The sequence below is a fragment of the Vidua macroura genome, chromosome 29 (assembly GCF_024509145.1).
Source record: "Vidua macroura isolate BioBank_ID:100142 chromosome 29, ASM2450914v1, whole genome shotgun sequence".
Classification (NCBI taxonomy): domain Eukaryota; kingdom Metazoa; phylum Chordata; class Aves; order Passeriformes; family Viduidae; genus Vidua; species Vidua macroura.
The window spans coordinates 1,761,425-1,785,423 of NC_071599.1; the positions used below are offsets into that span (position 1 = coordinate 1,761,425).

Here is a 23,999-nt window from a genome sequence, read left to right on the forward strand (position 1 = left end):
CGCCAAAAAAAAAAGGATTCTCCAGACTCTGCTGCCCACAGAACACATTTATTTAAACTGATTCAATGGGAGGGACACCCCAAAAAAATCCCCTGCAGGGTGGGGGTGCTATGGGGTGTGTGGGGGGGTCACCCCCATTATTTTTGCCCCCTCCCAACGCTGACACCGGGGTGGGGGTCCCAGGAACCCCACACTGTGCCTGGGGGGGGGTCCCAGGAACCCCACGCTGTCCCTGGGGGGGGTCCTGGCAGCTCCGTGTTGTTCCTGGGGGGGGGTCCTGGGAGCCCCACATTGTTCCTGGGGGGGTCCTGGCTCCCCATGCTGTTCCTGGGGGGATCTCAGGAACCCCACACCGTGCCTGGGGGGGGGGGTCCTGGGATCCCCATGCTGTCAATGGGGGGGGTCCCGGGATCCCCACGTTGTTCCTGGGGGGGTCCTGGGATCCCCACGCTGTCCATGGGGGGGGTTCTTGGGATCCCCACACCATGCCTGGGGGGGGGTCCTGGGATCCCCACGTTGTTCCTGGGGGGGGTCCTGGGATCCCCACGCTGTTCCTGGGATCCCCACGCTGTCCATGGGGGAGGTCCCAGGATCCCCACGTTGTTCCTGGGGGGGTCCTGGGATCCCCACGTTGTTCCTGGGGGGGTCCCCACGCTGAGTGGAGGAGGGGGGTCTCAGCAGCCCCACGCTGTTCCTGGGCGTCTCCCAGAACCATCACTGCTTCTCCTCCTCCTCCTCCTTCTGCTTCTCCCGCTTGGAGCCCCCCAGGCAAGGGGGCGCGGGGGGGTTTTGGGGGTCACTCTGCCACTGCTCGGGGGTGCGGGCGACCACCTGCAGGGCGTGCAGGGGCCCGGCCAGCTCGGCCCGCAGCGCCTCGTGCACCAGGCGGTGCCGCTGCAGCGGCGGCAGCCCCGCGAAGCGCCCGCTCACCACCAGCACCCCGAAATGAGTCTCGGCCCCGGGGGGGCCCCCGTGGCGGGGGGAGTCGTCCCGCACCTCCAGGTGGGTGGGCTGCAGGGCCGCCGTCAGCTTGGCTCGGATGGTGCGGGCCAGGGGACCCCCCGCGCCCCCCATGGCCCCCGCCAGGAGGGGACCCCGCATCGGAGAAGGGCTGCAAGAGAGGGGGGGGATTTAGGGGTGCAGGGTGAGAGAGACCCCCCAGTCCCAGAGAGGATCCCATATCAGAGAAGGGCTGCAAGAGAGGGGGGGGATTTAGGGGTGCAGGGTGAGAGAGACCCCCCAGTCCCAGAGAGGACCCCGCATCAGAGAAGGGCTGCAAGAGAGGGGGGGGATTTAGGGGTGCAAGGTGAGTGACCCCCCCCCCGATCCCCACCTGACACCGGAGAAGGGATGCAAGACAGAGGGGGGGATTTGGGAGTGCAAGGTGAGAGAGACCCCCCCAGTCCCAGAGAGGACCCTGAATCGGAGAAGGGCTGCAAGAGACGGGGGGGATTTAGGGGTGCAAGGTGAGAGGGGGGATTTAGGGGTGCAGGGTGAGAGAGACCCCCCCAGTCCCACAGAGGATCCCATATCAGAGAAGGGCTGCAAGAGAGGGGGGGGATTTGGGGGTGCAAGGAGAGAGACCCCCCCCCCCCGATCCCCACCTGGCACTGGGGAAGGGGTGCAAGACAGAGGGGGGGATTTAGGGGGTGCAGGGTGAGAGAGACCCCCCCCAGTCCCAGAGAGGACCCCGAATCTCTGCAAGAGAGGGGGGGGATTTAGGGGTGCAAGGTGAGAGGGGGGATTTAGGGGTGCAAGGTGAGTGACCCCCCCAGTCCCACAGAGGACCCCGAATCAGAGAAGAGCTGTAAGAGAGGGGGGGATTTAGGGGGTGCAAGGAGAGACCCCCCCCCAATCCCCACCTGGCACTGGGGAAGGGGTGCAAGACAGAGGGGGGATTTAGGGGGTGCCGGGTGAGAGAGACCCCCCAGTCCCAAGAGAGGATCCCATATCAGAGAAGGGCTGAAAGAGGGGGGGGATTTAGGGGTGCAAGGTGAGAGGGGGGATTTAGGGGTGCAAGGTGAGTGACCCCCCCAGTCCCACACAGGACCCCGCATCGGAGAAGAGCTGTAAGAGAGGGGGGGATTTGGGGGTGCAAGGAGAGAGGCCCCCCCCGATCCCCACCTGGCACCGGAGGAGTGTGAGGATGTTTTTTTTGGGGGGGGGGAGAGGGAGAAGAGGCTCAGGGAGAGGGACAGGGATGGGGACTGAGGGTCTCTGGAGGGTCCCGCGTGGAAAGTGGGGATGGCAGGAGGGGGGCACCCGGAGGGGGTGGCTTGGGGGGGGGGGGCGGAACGGGGAATAACGGGGTGCTGGGGGGGCATAACGGGGAATAACGGGGTGCTGGGGGGGGCATAACGGGGAATAATGGGGTGCTGGGGGGCGGAACGGGGAATAACGGGTGCTGGGGAGGGCATAACGGGGAATGACGGGGTGCTGGGGGCAGCGAGTCTAGGGGAGCCCTGAAGGACCAGCCCCGGGAACGGCGGACGGAGCGCACGGGGGTGTCCCGGGGAGCTCCCGGGCCCGGAGCTCGGGAAGGGCCTCAGGGCAGGAGGGACGGGCCTGATTCGCCTCAGCACCCCTCTATCCCCCGCGGATCCTCCCACAGGACACCCCCCGGGACCAGCAGATGCTGCCCGAGCCCCCAGAGCCCCCGCCGGTCCCCTCCGGTCCCTCCCGGTGCCCCCGGGCCCGTCCCGGCCCTCACCGCCCGCTCCGCTCCCGCCGCCCGGGACCGCCGCCCGCCGCCGTCACGTGACCCCGCCCCGGCCAATCACCGCCGAGAATCCCGCAGGCAGCATAGACTACGCCCACACACATAGACCACGCCTTTTTGTCCTTATATGGAGCTAGTGGGCGGGGATTCAGCGTGTGGGCGGGGCCGGGTGTGCGGTGGGGACACGGGGGGGAAAAAGAGGGGAAAAAATGGGGAAAAAGGGTGAAAAAGGGGGAAAAAAGGGGGGAAAAGGGAGAAAAAAGGGGGGAGATACGATTTCCAAAGAGGAGCTGGAGCTCGGGGTTCTCACCAGAGAGCGCCCCAGTTTTTCCCAGGTTCATCCCGATTTTTTTTTCCCTACTTTTATCCCGATTTTTCCATACTCACCCCTATTTTTCCAGCGTCGCCCTCATATCTTCCAGATTCACTCTCAGTTTTCACCTTTCTCCTCATTTTTTTTCCAGGTACACCTTAATTCTTTTCCTATTTCATCCTGATTTTTCCCAGACCATCCTTATTTTCCTACTTTTATCCCGATTTTTCCACACTCACCCCTATTTTTTCCATCATCGTCCTCATATTTTCCAGATTCACTCTCATTTTTTAATTTCTCCTCATTTTTTCCCCTTATTCTTTTCCTATTTCATCCTGATTTTTCCCAGACCATCCCTAATTTTCCAGGTTCACCTTCATTTTCCAAGTTCGCCCTTATTCGCTTTCCTAAAAACCAAAAGGAGGGGCTTCTTTTTGACCTTTTTTTTGGTTTTTTGGGTTTTTTTTTTTTTGTTTTTTATTTTGTACAGGGGAAGGAGGGGTCCTGCCAGTCCTGCTGCCACTTCCGACGTGCCGCTGCCACCTCGCGGTGTCGCGTCCCCGCTGTCCCAAAGAGGAGCCGCTGCTCCATCCTCGGAATCGTCTCGGAGCTCTCACAGAGCTCAGGATTTTCCTGCTCCACCCTCTCCCGGATTTTTTTTTTTTAGCCCCCAGCTGCCCCGGAGCAGGTGTTTGGGGAATGGGATTTATCCACGTGCCACATGCTGGGATTTATCCACATTTATCCGCATTTATCCACATTTATCCACAGCAATAAATTGGATTTTTGAGCCAGGTGCTTCCTTGCCCACCTCTCTCGATGGTTTCCAGGTACAAGAATAAAATTTCCACTTCTCCCAATATCTGTCCCTCTCCAGGAGCTCTCCAAAGGAGGGAAAAGGGAAAGCTCTGGGATGGAGGATCCCACTCTCATCTCCGGGGGTTTTCTCACCTCTCTGCTCGCAGAGCCAGGAGGGGAGTGCTCGCTGGAATAGGCAGCTGCAGGTTTCTCTAATTCTTTTTTCTCTTATTTTCTCTAATTTTCTCTTTCTTTCTTATTTTCTTTTATTTTCTCTTTCTTATTTTCTCTAATTTTCTCTTTCTTTCTTATTTTCTCTTAATTTCTCTTTCTTATTTTCTCTTATTTTCTCCTTCTTTCTTCCTTATTTTCTCTAATTTTCTCTTTCTTATTTTCTCTTATTTTCTTTCTTATTTTCTCTTTCTTTCTTTCTTTCTTTCTTTCTTTCTTTCTTTCTTTCTTTCTTTCTTTCTTTCTTTCTTTCTTTCTTTCTTTCTCTTCTTTCTTTCTTCTTTCTTTCTTTCTTTCTTTCTTTCTTTCTTTCTTTCTTTCTTTCTTTCTTTCTTTCTTTCTTTCTTTCTTTCTTTCTTTCTTTCTTTCTTTCTTTCTTTCTTTCTTTCTTTCTTTCTTTCTTTCTTTCTTTCCCTTATTTTCTCTTCCTTATTTTCTCTAATTTTCCCTTTCTTATTTTCTCTTATTTTCCCTTTCTTATTTTCTCTTATTTTCCCTTTCTTATTTTCTCTTATTTCCTCTTTCTTTCTCATTTTCTCCCGTACTTTCTTTCTTGGTCTCCGTCTCAAGGACCTCGCTAGGAAATCCTTTCAGCTTTGAGCAGCGAATCCCCTCCTCAAACTTCTCCCCGCCTCTCCCACACCTGCAGACACCTCAGGATGGGCAGCTCTGAGGGATTTCACGCCCACCTCTGCGCGCGTGTGGCTGGGGAGTCTCGCCTCTCCCCTCCTTCTCCCTTCCCTTCCCCACTGGAATTCGCCTTTTGGGATCAAAAATCACACCGGCTATTTTTAAAGCGCTGTCGGGAGCCCACTCAGCTCCCGCTCCCGGCGACAGATCCGCCTGTCAGAATCTTCAGCTGTTTTTTTCCCTCCCTCTGCTCCAAGCCCGGGTGGCAACAGCCGGGATTCCCTCCTCAGACCCCAGCCAGGGACCAGGATTTTCCTCTGGAGCGTCTTGGTCTGGGATTTTTTTGCCCATCCCGTGGCATTTGCCGGGGTAAGTGGAGTGCTGGGATTCTTGGCAGAGGTGTGGGGATGGAGGGATGGGATTTATGCTTGGGATGGGGGTTTATTTCCTTTATTTATGGAAAGGATGGGGTTTATTTCCTTTATTTATGGGAGGGATGGGGTTTATTTCCTTTATTTATGGGAGGGATGGGATTTATTTCCTTTATTTATGGAAGGGATGGGATTTATTTCCTTCCAAGCATGGCATGGAAGGAAGAGTGCATCCTTTAGGATTGACTGTGCACATGGCCCATCCTGGAAATTAGAGGGATCCACTCTTCCAGCTCTCTGGCAAAATGCTGCTTTCCCCAAATACTTCTCTTCCCACCCCAGTCCCAGTGCTGGGCTCAGGTGGGCACCAGGATTTGCTCCCTGCAGGGCAGAGCCAGGTGTGGAAAACAGCAGGAACTTGGTTTAGGAGGCAGAAGGCTTTCCTGAATGTGTCCCCAAAGGGATTTGTGGGTGCTGGAATGCTGAGGGATCAACTTCCCACCCCTGTCCTCCTCCATGGCCTCTGGAATGGACCTGAAAAATCCTGGGTTGGACGTTCCTGACAATTCCTTCTCCCTGCAGGGAGCAGGGGTCGGAGCAGCTACTCCCTGCACCTGTGTAAATGGGATTTCAGGAGTGCAGCCAGCATGGTCAGGCAGTCATTGATCCCTGGGGACATTGGCCACCAGCCCTGGGGACACTGGCCATCGATCTCTGGGGACGTTGGCCAACTTTGGCCCGTGCCATGTTTGCGTTGTGCCCCGGGAGGGGAGGCTGTGAGACAAAAAGCGTTCCCTGTCAGGGAACATCCCATTCCCTACGGGACACATCCCACAGGGAAGAGCTTTTCCACAGGGATTCGCTCCCAGGTGGTGCCAGCAGGGCTTTCCAAGGAGGAAAACCCATGGGGCTCCAGGGAAGCTCCCACAGTCCCCACAGGGTTTGGGGGCTCCCACCTCCTCCTGGAGCTCCTGTGCTCCACCTTCTCCACGCTCTGGCTGTTGTTCCCGGCTGGATCAGAGCCCAGCTAAATTTAGAAGGATCGATTTCAACCCCCGCCTCTGCCCCGCAGGGGAAAGGACAGAGCAAAGGTGGCCAGGGACGAGGAGCCACGGGGGGCTCCACTCCCTGGCCCCCCGGATTTTGGGAGCCCAGATTTTATCCGGCTTCAGGACCATGGAGGAGCCCAGAGGGGCTGGAATTTCCCTGGGTCATGCCACGGGTCTCTGTGGCTGTCACTTGGGGCAGAGTTTGTGACGAGGACGCCCATGTGTCCCGCAGGGAAGGAGCTCCCAGCGCTGGGAGCCAGATCGTTTCCTCAGGAGGCTGACACAGGTGAGGGGGCAGTGGGAAAGCAGGAATGAGGGTCCAAGGAGATCGCTGGCACCCAGGGGATGCTTCAGGCTCTGATCCCACATGTGGTGTCCCCAAAGTGAGGGTGGAGTGAAATGCTCAATGTGAGGAAACAGCTCAAGCAGCACCGCAGGGTTTAGGTTGGATATCAGGGGAAATTTCCCCAGGAAAAGGGCGGTCGAGGCGTGGCCCAGGCTGCCCAGGTGGAGTCACACCCCTGGAAGTGTCCGCAGCCGTGTGGATGTGCCACCTGGGGACAAGTGGTGGCCTTGGAAGTGCTGGGTTGGACTTGCTGCCTGCTGCAGGGCCCCTCTCAGCCCCGTCTTCTCCAACGCCACCTCTGCTTGCAGGGGAGCTGCCGAGTGAAGCCGGGAGCTGCTGGTGGGTGAGAGACCCCCCAGGCTCCGCATGGATGGGAATGGGCAGAGCTGCCCACAGTAGGAGCCCAGGGCAGCTGGAAAACTCCGGCCTCTTCCTCCGAGCTCTCCTGCTCCTCTTCCTCTGCAGGCATGGTAAGGAACGGCGTGGGCAGGGTTGTTCCCTGTAAAAAAAAAAAAAAAAAAAAACAAAAAAAACAGGATAAAAGTGCTTCCAGGAAGAATCTCCATGAGAATCTCGAGCTGGATGGTGGGGGGTTATTGGTGTTGGGATCCCTGATGCAGGAAGAATGATGTGTAGGACTCTAATGATTTCAGAAGGTTGATTAATGTATTTATTATAATTATTTTATTATTTATTATAATTTATATATAAATTATATATAAATTTTACATATTATTATAATATATAATACATTATATATTATATATAAATATATAATATATAATATATATTATTATAAATTATATATAAAGTTATATATATTATAATCTATATTTATTAAAATAACAATTTATTACAATTATTTTATTATTTATTATAATATATATAAAATATATAAAAATTTTATATATTATTATAATATATTATAAAAATATTTTATTATATATACTATATAAATATATCATATAATATATATTATTATTTATATCTTATTATAAATTATATATAAAGTTATATATTATAATCTATATTTTTATAATTATAATGTATTTTAATTAATTAATATATAATTATAATTATATATAATGTAATTATATATTATATATAATTGTAGATACAATTTATTATAATTAATAATTACTTAATAAATAAATTTATTATACTATATTATACTATAACTTTATTACACTTTACTATTTACTTTACTATCACTAACTACTAACTAGAAAACCCGCGACTCTCTCCTGAGTGTCACACGTGGGTCTAATTGGTCAATGAATCTAAACAACTACTACCAGAATTCAATCAATAATCACTTTGGGTAAACAATCTCTACGCTACATTCTACGTGGGCACAAACAGGGAGCAGTGAACGAGATAAGAATTGTTTTGATTTTTCTGTTTCTCTCACAGCTTCTCTCAGGGGAAATCCTGAGGGAATCTCTCTCTGTTCAGAGGGCGCGTGAATACCACAGGGGGTGGTGGGGGGGGAGGACAGGCTGCCCTTCCCCACCCCATCCCCTCTCCCAAGGGAGCCACCCCGTCTCTCCCAGTCTCTTCCCAGTGCAAGATCCTCCGCTGCAACTCGGACTACGTGGCGGCCACGCTGCACCTGCGCGGCCCCGACCGCGGCGCCGCGTTCTGCACCGCGCTGCGCTCCTACTCCCTGTGCACCCGGCGCACCGCCCGCACCTGCCGCGGCGACCTGGCCTTCCACTCGGCCGTGCACGGCATCGAGGACCTCATGATCCAGAACAACTGCTCCAAGGAAGGGCCGACGGCCCCGCCACGGCCCCGGCCCCCGGCCCCCAACCCGCACGGCTTCGAGTCGCTCGATATCTGCGATTACGAGCGGAGTTTCCTCTACAAGCACGGCCGCCCCCCCGGTTTCCAGCACTGTGCTGCCTTTGGGGACCCCCACATCCGAACCTTCCACGATGACTTCCACACGTGCCGGGTGGAGGGCTCCTGGCCGCTCTTGGACAACGACTACCTGTTCGTGCAAGCCACCAGTTCGCCGGTGGCCAAGGGGTCCAACGCAACAGTCACCAGCAAGGTAACGTTAGCGCGCAGCATGGGTGGCCAATCCAGGGTCAGGGCACCTCCTAAACTTCCCAAAATCCTTGGAAGTGCTTCAAACCCAGGGGGGGATGAGGAAGGAGGGACAACAGTGGTGAAGGTTGTTGAGGGGACCTTCAAACACTCCTGCTGCTGTGAGGTGATTGCGTGGCCCATGGGGCACCTGGAGGAACCTTGTGGTTCATGGGGCACCTGGAGGAACCTGGTGGTCCATGGGGCACCTGGAGGAAACTTGTGGTTCATGGGGCACCTGGAGGAACCTTGTAGTCCATGGGGCACCTGGAGGAACCTTGTGGTCCATGGGGCACCTGGAGGAAACTTGTGGTGCATGGGGCACCTGGAGGAACCTTGTGGTTCATGGGGCACCTGGAGGAACCTTGTAGTCCATGGGGCACCTGGAGGAATCTTGTAGTCCATGGGGTACCTGGAGGAACCTTGTGGTCCATGGGGCACCTGGAGGAATCTTGTAGTCCATGGGGCACCTGGAGGAATCTTGTAGTCCATGGGGCACCTGGAGGAACCTTGTGGTGCATGGGGCACCTGGAGGAACCTTGTAGTCCGTGGGGCACCTGGAGGAATCTTGCTGGGTTTGGCTCCACCTGAGTTTTCCATTCCTTAAAAAAGAAGGAAAGATTTCTGTTATCCCCCAAGGACTCTAGCAGGGATGGTTTGAGGATGGCTGGGTGGGGTGGGACCTCCATCCCGGGTCACCCCAAACACCTGGGATGGCGCCACAACCACCACACTCACCCCCCTCCTGCGCCGCTCCCCACAGCTGACCATCATCTTCAAGAACATGAAGGAGTGCATCGACCAGAAGGTCTACCAGGCCGAGCTGGACAACGTCCCTGCAGCCTTCCAGGACGGCTCCGTCAACGGGGGCGCGCGCCCGGGCGGGAGCAGCCTGGCCATCTGGGAGCGCAGCCCCGGCCGGCACGTGGAGATCCGCGCCGACTACATCGGCACCACCATCGCCGTGCGCCAGGCCGGCCGCCAGCTCTCCTTCTCCATCCGTGCTGCCGAGGAGGTGGCCCGGGCCTTCACGGAGGAGCAGGACCTGCAGCTGTGCGTGGGCGGTTGCCCCCGCAGCCAGCGCATGTCCCGCAGCCCCCGCGGGCGCGGCCGCGTCCCCGCGGAGACGGCGCGGGCGCTCTGCCGGGAGATGCTGCCCGTGGAGGATGTCTACTTCCAGTCGTGCGTCTTCGACGTGGTCACCTCGGGGGACACCAACTTCACCATGGCAGCGCACGGGGCGCTGGAGGATGCCCGGCTCTTCCTGCCCGATGCTGAGAAGCTCCACATCTTCCAAGCTGGAGGAGGCGTCCCGCTCACCTCTCCGTCGTTTCTCCTCCTCCTCTTCCTCCTCCCCTGTGGACTTTGGGCTGTTTTGTTGCACTTTTAACCCCTGCCTGCTGCACAGGGAACCCGTGAGAGCTGCTGGCTCCAAGCTGCAGCCAGGAGAGATTGCTCACCTCGAAGGAGGTGTCCCAGAGACTCAAGAGAGGGAAGGGATGAACCCTTGGTTTGCACCCACTGGTCTCACATGGATGGTGCAGCTGCTCCCAGCTCCTCTCCTGAAGGCAGATCCAAAATTTTCTGTTCCATTCTGAAATGTTCCTTTTCCCTTAAGGATGTGACATTGCAGTGCATCAAAGAAATATAAACCCCCTGGGTTAGAAAGTCCCTCTGTCCCTCAGAGCCTTTCCATAACTCACTTGCCACCTTTCCCCCCGTGTTAATCCAGCAAAATTCCACTCAGGAACCCTACAGATCCAGAAACAACAGACTCAAAGCCCACAGCCCAATTTTCAGCAGTTAAAAAAGTGGCGCTTTTTATGGATTTGGGACCCTTCACTCAGCAGAGCAAGGCCACAAATCGGTTTGGGGAGTGTTGTGACCAAGAGGGAGACTTTCGAGTAGAAATCAGCCGGTTTTGTCCATGTGCTCCTTTTCCAGGATAAATAACAAGTGGATCTCCAGCAGTGGGAGCTGTGGAGCCTGAGACCTCCGATATCCCAGGCCACTGTTGCTATTTTTCCTTGTTTTCTTGGCACCTGTTGTGGACTCAATTTAGCCGGGTCTGGACTTGGGACCGGTGTCGGGTTTTAGGGAGGACAAAACACCCCTTGGGAATTCTCTCCCCTTGGGCCCAGATTCTCTGTCACTGCTCAAATCCAACCCAAACTGGAGCTTTCGCTTGGAAAACAGAATTCCTGATGGCAAAGAGCCAGCTGGGCACACGGAGGGGCAGGGTATGGCCCCGTGGAAGGTGCAGAACTGCAGAGGGGAGGGCAAATTTCACATAATTCAGAGGATTTCAGTAAAGCAGATGGAGCTCTACAGGAGAAATCGTTTCCTTAGGGAAGACTTTATTTTTAATAAAGCATTAAAAACTTGGCCATCCCTGTCCCCCAGAATTGCAGGAAGGGCTCGTGGAGGTGGGGGAAAGGGAATTTCAGCCCCTCCAGGCACGGAGGCTCCATCAAGGAAGGTTCTACAATTCATGTTTCAATACATCCCACGGGGTTTTCTCTCTCTTTGCTCTTCTGTGCCAGGAGCACAAAGGAAATAATTTTGTGGATATCACGGTGAGTTCCCCCTTGGATGGGTGCTGAGAGCACACAGTGAGGAGCAGGGGACCTGCTCCGTGTCTTTTACCCTGCTCCTCGTAATCCCTGATGGGTTTGACATTAAAGGGGTCTATTTTTGAGTCCCCACTTCCTGTCATCTGTCTCTTCACGTCTTTGGGTGGCAGTGGCAGATGAGGATAAGAATATCTCCTTCCTCCCCTGCTCCTTTGACTCCAGAGCTTTGGGAAAGGAAAGAGAGCTGCTTCCTGATGTGCTCCACGTGTCCCTTTGGGAATAAAATCATCTGGGGGGTTGGGGGGGATAAAACCCTCTGTGGGGGGATAAAATCCTCGGTGGGGAGAATGTTTTCCATAGGGATAAAATGATTCTGAAGGGATGAAATCCTCAGGAGCAGCGTTGGTGGTGCTGGAGGCTCCTGGTGGAAATGGGATGGATTTGATGATGCAGAACCTAATTGTCCTTTAGTTGCTGGCCAGGAGAGACATTCAACAAGAATTCCACGGGGAAAGGGGGGTTCCCAACGGAACTAGACCTTCCCTCCATCACCTGCACCACCAGGACTGGGCCTGGTGCTTTCCTTGCCAACCCTGCTTTCAGGAGCCACCTCTGAAATTTAGAGTGCAGCTCCCAAACGGAAAATGTCCCGGAATTCTGATGTGGAGAGCTCTGGTTGCAGCTTTGAGGCACGGCAGCTCCACCCGACCCAGAGTTACACCAGGAGTGGCCCAATGCAGACACTTCTGACAACATGGAGAAGCTGTTGCTGATGAATTACGGGCTCATTAAGGTTGGAGAAACCTCTGAGGTCATTAATCATTAACTCTCCCCCAGCACTGCCAAGGCTGCTGCTGACCCACCACCCCAGGTACCACATCCACCTGGTTCTGAACACATCCAGGATGGTTCATTGCTCCGTTCCAACCTCTGCCCTTCCTTCCCATGAACACAATTTCCAAAATATCCAACCTAAACCCTCCCCTGAGGCCTCTTCCTCTTGGGAGACCGCCCTGAACCCCCTCAGCTCCCACCACCCAGGGCACCTGGCTGCTGACCCACCCCAAGTGGGAGCTGGATGGAGCTGCTGAGGTGTTTTTTAGCAGGTGACATCAGCCAGGGAGGGGAAGGGTCGATCCAAAGTCCGCTGACGTCAATGGAAACACTCTTGTTGACATCAACAACTTGGATTGGCGCCGACGTTCTGCTCCTTGATTCGGGCTGGGGGAAGAGGTCTGTTCTCTGCCTCAGTGTACCTCTGAGGAGGAGCGGTGTGGAATAATTTGGGAATGGGCCAGGACCATCCCAGGCTTGGCACATTTTCACCATTTACCTGAACCCCTGCATGGCTACACCTCAGGTTTGAGCCTCTGCAGGGTGTCCAGAGGAGGTGGTGGCCCTGTGACAGAAGGAGATGGTGGCCCTGTTATAGAGTGTGGTGGTGGCCCTGTGACAGAGGGAGATGATGGCCTGTGACAGAGTGAGATGGTGGCCCTGTGACCAGCTGTGACACCCCCACACCTGCCCTGACCAGAGCCAGAGCTGCAGCCCCACCGTGAGCTGCCCCAGGTGGGCCAGGCCACCTTGTCCAGGGAGCGTTGGCCCATGTCCCCTCCTCCAGGGGACAAGACTCTGAGTCACAGGGCCCATCTGAGCTGGAGACGCTCAGAACACACCTGGGACACCATCCCTGGAGGTGGTCACAGCCAGGAAAGTTCTCAGCAGCAAAGGAATAAGGAAATTTTCCTCCTTCTCAGCAGCCAAGACTGCTCCAGTCCAGGGAATTCAGCCTGGAGAAGAAGAGACCTGGATGGATGATGGATGGATGGATGGATGATGGATGATGGATGGATGGATGATGGATGGATGGATGGATGGATGGATGGATGGATGATGGATGGATGGATGGATGGATGATGGATGGATGGATGGATGGATGGATGGATGGATGGACGGATGGATGGATGATGGATGGATGGACGGATGATTGATGGATGGATGATGGATGGATGGATGGATGATGGATGGATGGACGGATGATTGATGGATGGATGATGGATGGATGGATGATGGATGTTTGATGGATGGATGGATGGATGGAAGGATGGATGGATGGATGGATGGATGATGGATGGATGGATGGATGGATGATGGATGGATGGATGGATGATGGATGGATGGATGGATGGATGGACGGATGGATGGATGGATGGATGATGGATGAATGATGGATGGATGGATGATGGATGGATGATGGATGGATGGATGATGGATGGATGGATGGATGGATGGATGGATGGATGGATGGATGATGGATGGATGGATGATGGATGGATGGATGGATGGATGATGGATGGATGGATGGATGGATGGATGGATGGATGGATGGATGATGGATGGAAGGATGGATGGATGGATGGATGGATGGATGGAAGGATGGATGGATGGATGGATGGATGGATGGATGGATGATGGATGGAAGGATGGATGGATAGATTATTGCCCTGATCTTTTGAGAGTTTTAAAGTTCTTCTAAAAGTTCCAATGCCTTCTGATAGTTACACATTTCAACAGAGTTTTCTCATGCATTTTCATGTAAATAATGATTGTTTTGCATTCTTTGTGGGTGAAGAGAATTGACAGACTGTTGGTTTGACCAGTGTGGTTGGAGAGGAGGCAGTTTCACCCTCCAACCCACTGCCACTTTTGCTATTGTATATATAGGGGAGTCAGAGAAGAAAGTTTGCTTTTTTAAGTTCTTTTTCTTTCCTTTTACATCTAACCTGCTTCTGTGAGTTATTTCGTGTCGCAGTGTGACAGGGATGGATGGATGGATGGATGGATGGATGGATGGATGGATGGATGGACGGACGGATGGAGAATCCTCTGCCATTCCTGGGAAAGCCTCTAGATGTCCACAGAACCCAGCACACTGGCACAGTCAGAGCTCCAGAGTGCCACGATTTCCATCCTCACCCCAATCAACAAGGAATCACAGAATTCCAGGTTGGTTTTGGCTGGAAAAGACCTTCAAGATCACCTTGCTCATGGCAGGGACACCTTCCAGACACCAGATGGCTCCAAGTCACGCTTCTCTTCCCCAAGCTTGACACTCCCACCTCTTGCTCGGCGCCTCGGAGCGCTTTCATCTGCTGAAAAAGAGGGAAAATTTCACATTCCTTTGCTGTCTGAGGGGCTCCAGGGGCTCTGCCAGCAGCTGGGGGAAGTCCCTCTCTCCCGGCTGGAGTGGAGCTGATGTCACTGCCTCTTCCTGCCAGAGCAGATGACAAACACGGGACTTTGCAGACCCAAGATCGGAATTCCTCCTTGTTTATGGATGGCCGAGCTCTTCTGGAACCTTATCTCCCCCTCCCTGCTCCAAAAACACCCTCGGGGCAGAAAGCAGGGGGAGAAATCCCACCTGGATGAAGAACTTCCACATCCCAGTCTCCAGTGGGAGCTGGAAAAGTGGGAGCTGGAAAAGTGGGATTTCATGGGGGGAAAATCCTCCTGTGCAAGCCCTGAGGGAAGGGGAAAAGGGGATCCCATCCCCTGTCCCTGCAGAATCTCAAACATGGGCATCAAAACCCTCTGCTTTAGGGTTTAGGATTTAGGATTTAGGGTTTAGGATTTAGGAATTGACCTGGCCCCGCTCTGGAGCCTCCACTCGTGAAAATTAAGTTTTTTTGGTTTGTTTTTTTTTTTTGTTTTTTTTTTTGACTCAGAGATGGGGCAGTTGAGAGGGTGTTTTAAAATTTTTGATTTTATTTTTAGTTTTACAAGAAGGGCGAGACAAGAGATGTTATAATTCGATGCCAAAAAGAAATGTTCTGGAAATAGGTGAATGTTAGAAATAATAAATAGAATAGAAATAAATGTTATAAAAATAGAAACAAATGTTATAAAATAATAGAAATCAATGTTATAAAATAATAGAAATCAATGTTATAAAATAATAGAAATAAATGCTACAAAAAGAGATGTTATAATTGATGTTATTACAATTAGAAGTTAAATATTTTTTAATTATGCAATATTATAAGTGGGGTTTGGTTTATTAGTTGTAGTTGCACTATGTTGTAAATGTTTTAAAGCTACTCATTTAAAATTACTCTTTGTGGACTTTATTATAATGTATTTTTTACAGTTCTATTTTTTAAAGTATTATAATGTATTTTTATAGTTCTATTTTTTTAAAGTATTATAATGTATTTTTTAAAGTATTTAGCTTTATGTTTTGAATCTTGTTTTTAGCTCTTTTTTTTTTTTCCTTAATAACATTAGCTTTATTTCCTGGCATTTCTAAGCCAGTATCTCTCATTTTACGGTTTGTTATATGTGAGTTTTCTGTTAGTCTTTGGCTTTTCTCTTAGGCTATAAATTTATTTCCCACATTGTGGGACAGGCAGTGGCTTTCCAGGAGCCACCCCAGCACCACAGTTCCCTTTTTTTTTTTTTTTTTCCTTTTTTTTTTCCCAGCTGGGCTCTATTCCCAATGTTCCATGTGCACAAACAACCAGAGGAAATGCCTTTTCCACCCCAGCTCCCAACTGCACACCCGGGACACTCTGTCCCCACGCTCCAACCACTGTGGATCCCTCTCCCCACCCCTTTCCCCAGCCTGGAATATGCTGGAAGAGACCATATAAGGTGAGAAATACAGAATAAACATCCCAGGGAATCTTTGGGGCTGCTAGAACCTTCCTTCTCCCGAGCGATCCCGACTGGATCCTGCCCGTTCTGATAGCAGGGACAAAGGCCAGGCTGCCACGGGAGCAGCTCTGGCTTCTCCTGGCAACCAAGTCACTGGAGAGCAGAAAAAACACAGATTTTATCAGCGCACCAGAGAGCTGCGCTGGCAAAAACAAGTCTGTGTCATGCCCAGCTCCCCTCCTCGGGACCTACCCAGAGTGAGTCACCCCAGGGCCCTTTTTTCTCTCACTTTGGAAGCGGTTTATTCCGAGGCCAAGTGAGTCACAGCGGCCTGGCCACTTCTTTTCCCTGGTTAGGAGCTCCGGGAAAAGCAATGGATCCTGGATTCTCCCCCCCATCCGCTCACCTTCAGCAGTGGGAAGGAGATTTGGGGATCCTCTGAGCCCCATGGGGAAAGCAGCTTGGAGTGGGGTGAATGCCTTAAATAAGATTTTAGTGGGAGCAGGACTATCCCTGCCCAGAGCTCCTGGTGATTTCTCTCCTGATTTTTCTTGGTTTTGAAGGAGATTTGATATTGGGAAAGTCGGTTTTTTTTTTTTTTTTTTTTTTTTTTTACAAGTGAAAATCCCACAGCCTTCCCAAATCCCAGATCCATCCAGATTTCCAGGAGGAAATCTGATCCTCGGGCAGGGGGGGAATTCCAGCAGCAGAGAGTGCTGTTAGGGGTTTGCCACGGGATGGAGGGCAGGAGGGGAAAGGGCAGCACTGATTGACGAGTCTGGAGGAATTCAGGGAGCATTTGGGATGTGGAACACGCTTGGGATCATATCCTTGACAGAATTCCGTGGTGTGAGGCTCCAAGGCCCTTTGGCTTTGCTGGAATGTGTCTAAGGGGGGAACGGTTTCCTGGGAAAGGCGCAGAGGGACGGGAACTGGAGAGGGAGAGCGTAAACACGGCTCAGATCTAAGGGGTCAAATATCCCATGGCAGGGAAGGCTGGGAAAACCTCCCCACCTTTCACCAGATTACTGCAAATCCCGAATTCTCCATCACCTTTCTCCTCGTGGGAGAACAACGGGGAGCAGAGGAAAAAAGGTGCAATTCTGCCATTCTGCACCCAGCCGAGGAATAATTCCCTCTCAATAAAAATCCCCCCTCTCAAGGAGAAGTTCTGCACCCAAACCAAGCAATAATTCCCTCTCAATAATATAATAATCCCCTCTCAATAAAAATTCCCCCTCTCAAGGAGGAATTTTGTACCCAAAGCAAGCAATAATTCCCTCTCAATAATATAATAATTCCCTCTCAATAATATAATAATTCCCTCTCAATAAAAGTTCCCCCTCTCAAGGAGGAGTTCTGCACCAAACCAAGGAATAATTCCCTCTCAAGGAGGAATTCTGCATCCAAACAAGGAATAATTCCCTCTCAATAATATAATAATTCCTTCACAATAATATAATAATTCCCTCTCAATAATATAATAATTCCCTCTCAATAAAAGTTCCCCCTCTCAAGGAGGAGTTCTGCACCCAAACCAAGCAATAATTCCCTCTCAATAATATAATAATTCCCTCTCAATAAAAGTTCCCCCTCTCAAGGAGGAGTTCTGCACCAAACCAAGGAATAATTCCCTCTCAAGGAGGAATTCTGCATCCAAACAAGGAATAATTCCTTCTTAATAATATAATAAATCCCTCTCAATAATATAATAATTCCCTCTCAATAAAAGTTCCCCCTCTCAAGGAGGGGTTCTGCACCAAATCAAGCAATAATTCCCTCTCAAGGAGGAATTCTGCACCCAAACCAAGCAATAATTCCCTCTCAAGGAGGAATTCTGCACCCAAACCAAGCAATAATTCCCTCTCAAGGAGAAGTTCTGCACCCAAAGCAAGGAATAATTCCCTCTCAAGGAGGAATTCTGTCCTGCGGTTTGGCAGGAGAACAGTTTATGCCCCACGGTTTATCCGGTGCTTTATCGGTTTATACGATCAGGTGTGAATTAACTCTGGGGGTGGGGGGGGAAGGAGGCGATGGAAGGGCAGGAAAAGTGCCAGGAACACTCGGACAAACAACCTCTGAAGGACAACTCCCAACAAAAACACCTCCCCGGGGTGGGGAGCTCCCACCATTTCCACTGCTGGCTCGCTCCATGGACATTGTTCTCCTATTTCCTCTGCTCCCAGCATTTTCCCGAGCTGGGAAAGCACTAAGGACTGGGGGGGGAAAAAAATTAAAATAAAAAAGAGGGGAAAAGCCAATTCGTGTCCTGTAGTAATGCTGATCCAGGGAGTGAAATCTGAAGGTTTCTTGGAAACCAAAGTGTCCATTGGAGGGGCTGGGGGAGGGAAAATGCTGTCCTACTCCCCGAATGGAGCCAGGGTTTATGGGATGGAGGTGGGTGCGTGCTGCAGCTTAAATCAATGTTTGGGAGGGATATTTTGGGGAAAAAGGAGCAGGAAGTGTCCCCAGGACAGAGCGGGAAGCGAAAGAGGGGGGTGGGAACACCCACAAACACTCCAGGAGGGAGGGAGGGAACCCCCAAAGCCAGGCTTGGATGCTGAACCCCCAAAGTCACCCTTATTTACCCCAAATAACGGGGGGAGTGTGGGGGACGGGGGTGGGCGGCCAGAATACCACCGAGGGGGCTGAGGGAACCCCTGAAGGCATTCCAGGGGACGGAAGCAGCAGAAAAGGGGGCGAATCCTGCCCGCAGGAGTTCGATCAGTCCCCCCCAGTTCGATCCCGTACCCCCAAATCCGCTCTTATTTCCCCCAGTTTACAGGGGAGGGCTCAAGGGGGGGCTGAAAGCTGCACGGGGTGGGGAGAAGGGTTCTGAGGAAGGGGGTGAAGCCCCCCCCAAAGTCCCTCAGGGCCCGGCCTGGCCGCTCCCAGTCCGCCCAGTACAACACGGCCTGTCCCAAACTGGGACCAACACCCCGCGTCCCCCCCCACCCCGAGCCTGGGAACATGACATCGTGTTCCTCGCTCCCCATTGGCCAGAGCCGCCGCCCGTCCTCGCTCCCCATTGGCCCCCCGCGCTGTCACTCCGCCCCCGTTCGTCCCGCCCCGCTGAACACGCGCGGCTTTCCTTCACCCGCTGTCCACGCTCCCCGGCCGCCCCTCTGATTGGTCAGCGCTGCTGTAAACAAGGCGGCGGCAGCCAATGGGCGCGCTGATCACGCGAGCAGCACGCCTGGCCACGCGCCCTCGGCGTGGCGGCCCCGGCAGCAACAGGCGCGGGCGGGGGTGGGCGGGGCTGCCGAGCCTATAAAAGGCAACGGCGGCGGCGGCACTCGCAGAGCGCTGAGGGCCCGGGGCAGAGGTGCCTGTGGGAACTTCGCAGCGTCTCTGAACAAAGCCTTCGGTCGCTTTTATTTCCGCCCCGCACTTGCCTAGCTCGGGCGGATTTTGTTCCTCTACGGGGATACAGCCCTGCAGCCGTCGCTTTGTGCGCCCTCGTCCTGCCCCAGCCATGGTGATGTTCAAGAAGGTGAAGAGCTTCGCGGTGGCCTTCAGCGAGCCCGACAAGGTCTACTGCAGCGGGGACAAGGTGGCTGGGCGCGTGCTGGTGGAGGTGGCCGAGGTGACCCGTGTCAGCGCCGTCAAGGTGTTGGCGTGCGGCGTGGCCAGGGTGACCTGGGCCAAGGGCCCGGCGCAGTGCCGGCAGGAGATGGAGTACCTGCGCTTCGAGGACGTGCTGGCGCTTGAGGAGCAGCCCAGGGGTGAGGAAAGGGGGCGAGGGTAGCCTTAAACACCGGTTCGTAAGCCCAGCCCAACCCAGGGCTTGGCCACGTAGGGGCTGGATGGGGGTAGGGGGTTTGGGAGGGGACAAAGAGACGGAGGCACCCCTGGGTCGCACTGGAGATGTGTGTGGAGCTTGGAAAAATTACCAAAACTAGGAAAACTTAGGAACGTTGGGAGGTTTGGCCGAGCCAAGTGGAAGATTGGGAGCTAAGGGACAAAATCAGAGCCTGGGGAGCTTCCTGTGGCGTGTTTTGACTCCACGGGGGTTGGTAACATCGGTGGCACAGTCTGGGACGGGCACAGGATCACACCCTGGGGCTGGAGCCGGGAGATAAGGGGGAGCTGGAGGTGGGGTGGAGCCAGTGAGACGCAGTGTTCTGCCCCGGGGTGTTGGTGAGGTGAAGGGAAAGAACACAGGGTTCCCGGGGTGTGGACAGGTGTTACCCAACGCCCTTGGAACTGAGGATCACCCCGGAGCTCCAGCTGATGTTTCCCTTTCCCCTTCTCCCCTCCAGATGAGGACGGCTCCGTCATCCTGAGACCCGGCAACAAGTACGAGTACAAATTCGGCTTCGAGCTGCCCCAGGGGTGAGTCTGAGGCAGCACCTGCCACTTGTGGGGTGGAATTAAATTGCAAAGTCCACGCTTTGGCTCTGGAGTGACCCCCCTGCCTGTCTCTAGGCCGCTGGGCACCACGTTCAAGGGGAAGTACGGCTCCGTGGATTACTGGGTGAAGGCGTCCCTGGAGCGTCCGGCCTGCCCCACACAGCAGGTCAAGAAACGCTTCGAGGTGATGGATCCCGTGGATGTGAACACCCCGGAATTGCTGGTGAGCCCCGAGTGCTCCTCAGAGGACTGGGAGAAAAGCCCTTGGGGAGGGTCAGCCCAGCCCAGGTGTCTTTAATCAGATCTGGGCTGAGCCAGGATTAAGGGTGGGATTAAGGGGTTCTGGATAATTCCAGAAACTGACACTGGGTGGGGCGTGTTCTGTACTCCAGGGCAGTTTCAGGGTTGGTTGCAAAAAGGGAAGGAAGGAAAGGAGGAAGGAAGGGTGGAGGGTTGGAAGAACAGGATGGGGCCAGGGTTTGACCGTTCCTTCTCCCCGCAGTCTCCAGTTGCAGCCAAAAAGGAGAAGAAAGTGTCGTGTATGTTCATCCCCGATGGCCGCGTGTCTGTCAGCGCCCAGATCGACAGGAAGGGCTTCTGTGAAGGTGAGGATTGCTGGGAACAGAGAGCTGGGAGCGGGGAAAACCAATAAGGAAACCCCCAGCATCCCTAACATCTGTGTCCTTCCCTTGGCAGGCGACGAGATCTGCATCAACGCCGACTTTGAGAACACCTGCTCGCGCATCGTGGTGCCCAAGGCGGCCATCGTGGCCAAGCACACCTACCTGGCCAACGGCCAGACCAAGGTCTTCTGCCAGAAGCTCTCCTGCGTCCGTGGCAATCACATCATCTCTGGTACCTCGGAATCCTGGCGCGGCAAAACCATCCGCGTGCGGAAGCTCAAGCCCTCTATCCTGGGCTGCAACATCCTGCGTGTGGAGTATTTCCTGCAGGTGAGTAGGGGGGATCCCTTCATCCTCCCCTTCATCTTCCTCCTCATCCTGGGGGTCCTCCTCATCCTGGGGGTCCTGTCCCACACGCCTCTAAATCCCGGCTTTTCCTGCAGATCTACGTCAGCGTGCCGGGCTCCAAGAAAATCATCCTGGAGCTGCCGCTGGTCATCGGGAGTCGCTCCGGCATCGGGAGCCGCAGCTCCAGCATGGCCAGTCAGACCAGTTCTGAGATGAGCTGGGTGGACCTGAACCTCCCAGATGCTCCAGAGGGTGAGTGCAGCTGGATCCACAGCGGTGGGATCGCAGCTGGTGGGATCACAGAGTGCGAGGGGAGCCCCTCGGTGGCTTCCCAGGTGAGCTCACCAGTCCCCTCCCTGCATCCCCGCAGCTCCCCCGTGCTACCTGGACATCGTTCCCGAGGATCACCGGCTGGAAAGCCCCACCACGCCCCTGCTGGACGATCCCGATGGATTTGACAGCCCCATCTTCATGTACGCTCCGGAGTTCAAGTTCATGCCTCCCCCCACCTACACGGAGGTGAGCCCGGCAGCGGCACGGGGGGGGCCAGGTGGATCTGGGATCACCTGCCTGGATCCCTCACCCGCCTCCTGCTCCGTCGCCCAGGTGGATCCCTGCGTCGCCAACAACAACAACAACAACAACAACAACAACGTCCAGTGAACAGCACGCCTGGGGTGTGCCACACACCTGCAGCACATCTGGCCAGTACACCTGGAGGGGACTGTGCTCCCGAGGAACCGCCGCGTTCCCGAGGAACCCGCGCTGCTCCAGGGCCGTCCCCGACCTCTCGAGGGAAAAACTCCCTTTGCTCTGAGCTGGCAGGAAACCCTCAAGGACTTGTGGAGGGGGAGACAAGGGCAGATCCAGCTGGAAAAGAGGCGGAAGAGCTCGGCTGTCGGGACGCACGCTGCCTGTCCTTGCTCTGTCGTGACATGTGGTGACAGGAAATCGTGGTTTTAACTAATTCCATCCTAATTGACTCCTGGGTGCTGCTCTGGCTGCCCTGCGCTCCCACCGAGGGAGGGGGGACACTGTGACATCATGAATCCGTCCTGTCGTGACACAAAGCTTGATGTCGTGACCTTTTGTACTCTTCGGTTTTGTACATAGTATTTGGGCGGGGGGGGGGGGAAAGCACAAAAATGCAAATTTTGTACCTTTTTTGTGGCCCCTGGGGGGCAAAATTTGTAATAAACGAATGAAACGGTGCCTGGATCTCGTGTGTCTCTCTCAGGGGATGGGAGGATGGCAGGAAAAACCCCTTTGGAGTGGGTTTAAATTTATTTTTTAAAAGAAATCATTTTTTAAATTAAAAAAAAATAGAAATGAAATATTACTTATTTTCCCAACTTCTGTTTTTTCTGGGAGCAGACCTGGGGGGAAATCTGTTTTTTCCAGAGGAAAAAAGCAAAAACAACGCACAGTGGAGGGGAAACTGAGGCACAGAGCGATTAAAACAGGCTGCGGGGGTGGCGGGGGATGTGCAGAGTGGGGAAACTGAGGCAGGGGATTGTTCCTGTCTTTTTTTGGCGCTGCTCTGGGAGCAGCCCTGGCTGGTTTTTGGGATCTGGGTGAAAGGTGCTGCTGTCGAACAACAAGGCCGTGACCTTGGCTCTGCTTCTCACCCTCTCTCCCACTTGGAGCCCCCCCAAAATCGCTCTGCCTGGCCCCCCCACCACCCCCCCCAGCCTTATCCCAGTCCGTGCCTCAGTTTCCTTTTGGAACTGGAGCCATGCTGGCTACTGGCCAAGGAGGTAAAGGGTCATCCCGCTCTGGGCCAGCGATGGGCTGGGCTCAGAGGGCTGTGGGAAGGGAGGGGGGGGGCACAGACAGCCCCCCCCCCCCAAAAAATTAGGGAGACACTCCCAATCCCCTGCTGCCCTCCCCCCACTAAAACTGTTGATTTTCCCCCCCTGGAAAAGGTTCTGGCACCCCCCGACCCCAAACCGTGGGGCTGAACCCTGGCGCTCCCCCCCCCCCCCGGTTTACTGCTCTAATTAAGCTAATTAAGGCCATAAACCTCTCCCGCTCCCCCTGGCTTCTGTGCCAGAGCAGCTCCGGAGCAGGATCCACACGGATCTGGGGGTTCCTCCCTGGGTTTTTTTTTTTTTTTTGGGGGGGGGGTCCCCCTCCAGGGCAGCTCTCAGCTCCAGAATTCCGGAATTCCTGCCCAGTTCCAACTGGGCCAAAGGGCCTGGGCTGAACTGGGAGCACTGGCAGGGGAGCAGTGAGAAGCTCCAGGCTCGGAATGGGGTGGGAAATACGGGATGGGATCAGGGTGGAAGCACCAGGGGACCCCACAAAGGTGGGGCAGGCCCCGTAGTATCGGGGAAACTGAGGCACGCAGACGTGGGGGACGTGTATCCAAGGGATTTGGGCACCTTGCCCAGTCCCAAATCTTTCCCCAGGCTCGCGGGGGGGGACAGATCTCACCCCCTAAAAGCTTTGGGGTTCCCACAGATGCCTGGAAATAGGGAAACAGGGATAAAAAAGGGCATGGGAGCAGCAGGAAATTCACATTTTCTGGAGTTTTCGTGGCTTCAAACAGGAAATGGCCGGGGGGGGGGAGAGGGGGCCAGCATGTGACACTCATGTGAGCAGCCCCTGCCCCCATCCTGCGGCACAAAAACACCTCCTTGTGAGAAAAAAAACACTCCTTCCTCCTAAAAAACCCCACACTGCACTTCCCCACATCACCTCCCCCCGCCCCAAAATCTTCATCCCCACAAAAACATCCCCCCCCCCAAAAAAAGAGATCTCTCCCCATCAATAAATGTCTCTCCCCGCAAAAAAATCCACCTTTCCTCACTCCAAAAACTCACCCCTGGAAAAAAACAACTCCCTTTCCCTCCCCCAAAATCCATCTTATCCCCTAAAACTTTAAAATATTGTTAAAAA

The 23,999-nt window shown here is 53.7% G+C and overlaps 3 protein-coding genes across 5 annotated transcripts; 2 read left to right on the forward strand and 1 right to left on the reverse strand.

Moving 5' to 3' along the window:
* Positions 1 to 32: 32 nt before the first annotated feature.
* Positions 33 to 2,762, reverse strand: BOLA1 (bolA family member 1). Of its 3 annotated transcripts, none has more exons than XM_054000910.1 (2): positions 2,711 to 2,762; positions 33 to 1,111 (listed from the first exon to the last, which is right to left on the reverse strand). In XM_054000910.1, the coding sequence occupies exon 2, from the start codon at positions 1,099 to 1,101 to the stop codon at positions 715 to 717; it is 387 nt and encodes a 128-aa protein (XP_053856885.1). In that variant the 5' UTR covers positions 1,102 to 1,111; positions 2,711 to 2,762; the 3' UTR covers positions 33 to 714. The 3 variants fall into 3 exon arrangements, with proteins under 3 accessions (XP_053856885.1, XP_053856883.1, XP_053856884.1); XM_054000908.1 differs by lacking the exon at positions 2,711 to 2,762 and adding an exon at positions 2,125 to 2,609; XM_054000909.1 differs by lacking the exon at positions 2,711 to 2,762 and adding an exon at positions 1,334 to 1,571.
* A 3,343-nt stretch (positions 2,763 to 6,105) lies between these two features.
* HJV (hemojuvelin BMP co-receptor) lies at positions 6,106 to 11,226 on the forward strand. Its single transcript, XM_054000894.1, has 4 exons — positions 6,106 to 6,397; positions 6,766 to 6,927; positions 8,011 to 8,513; positions 9,312 to 11,226. The coding sequence occupies exons 1-4, from the start codon at positions 6,331 to 6,333 to the stop codon at positions 9,936 to 9,938; spliced, it is 1,359 nt and encodes a 452-aa protein (XP_053856869.1). The 5' UTR covers positions 6,106 to 6,330; the 3' UTR covers positions 9,939 to 11,226.
* A 7,852-nt stretch (positions 11,227 to 19,078) lies between these two features.
* TXNIP (thioredoxin interacting protein) lies at positions 19,079 to 22,316 on the forward strand. The gene is given in 9 exon segments (XM_054001355.1): positions 19,079 to 19,499; positions 20,037 to 20,109; positions 20,203 to 20,350; positions 20,630 to 20,732; positions 20,824 to 21,080; positions 21,194 to 21,350; positions 21,469 to 21,617; positions 21,705 to 21,725; positions 21,727 to 22,316. Coding segments are annotated over 9 exon segments (1,347 nt in total). The 5' UTR covers positions 19,079 to 19,249; the 3' UTR covers positions 21,916 to 22,316.
* The last annotated feature ends 1,683 nt before the right edge of the window (positions 22,317 to 23,999 follow it).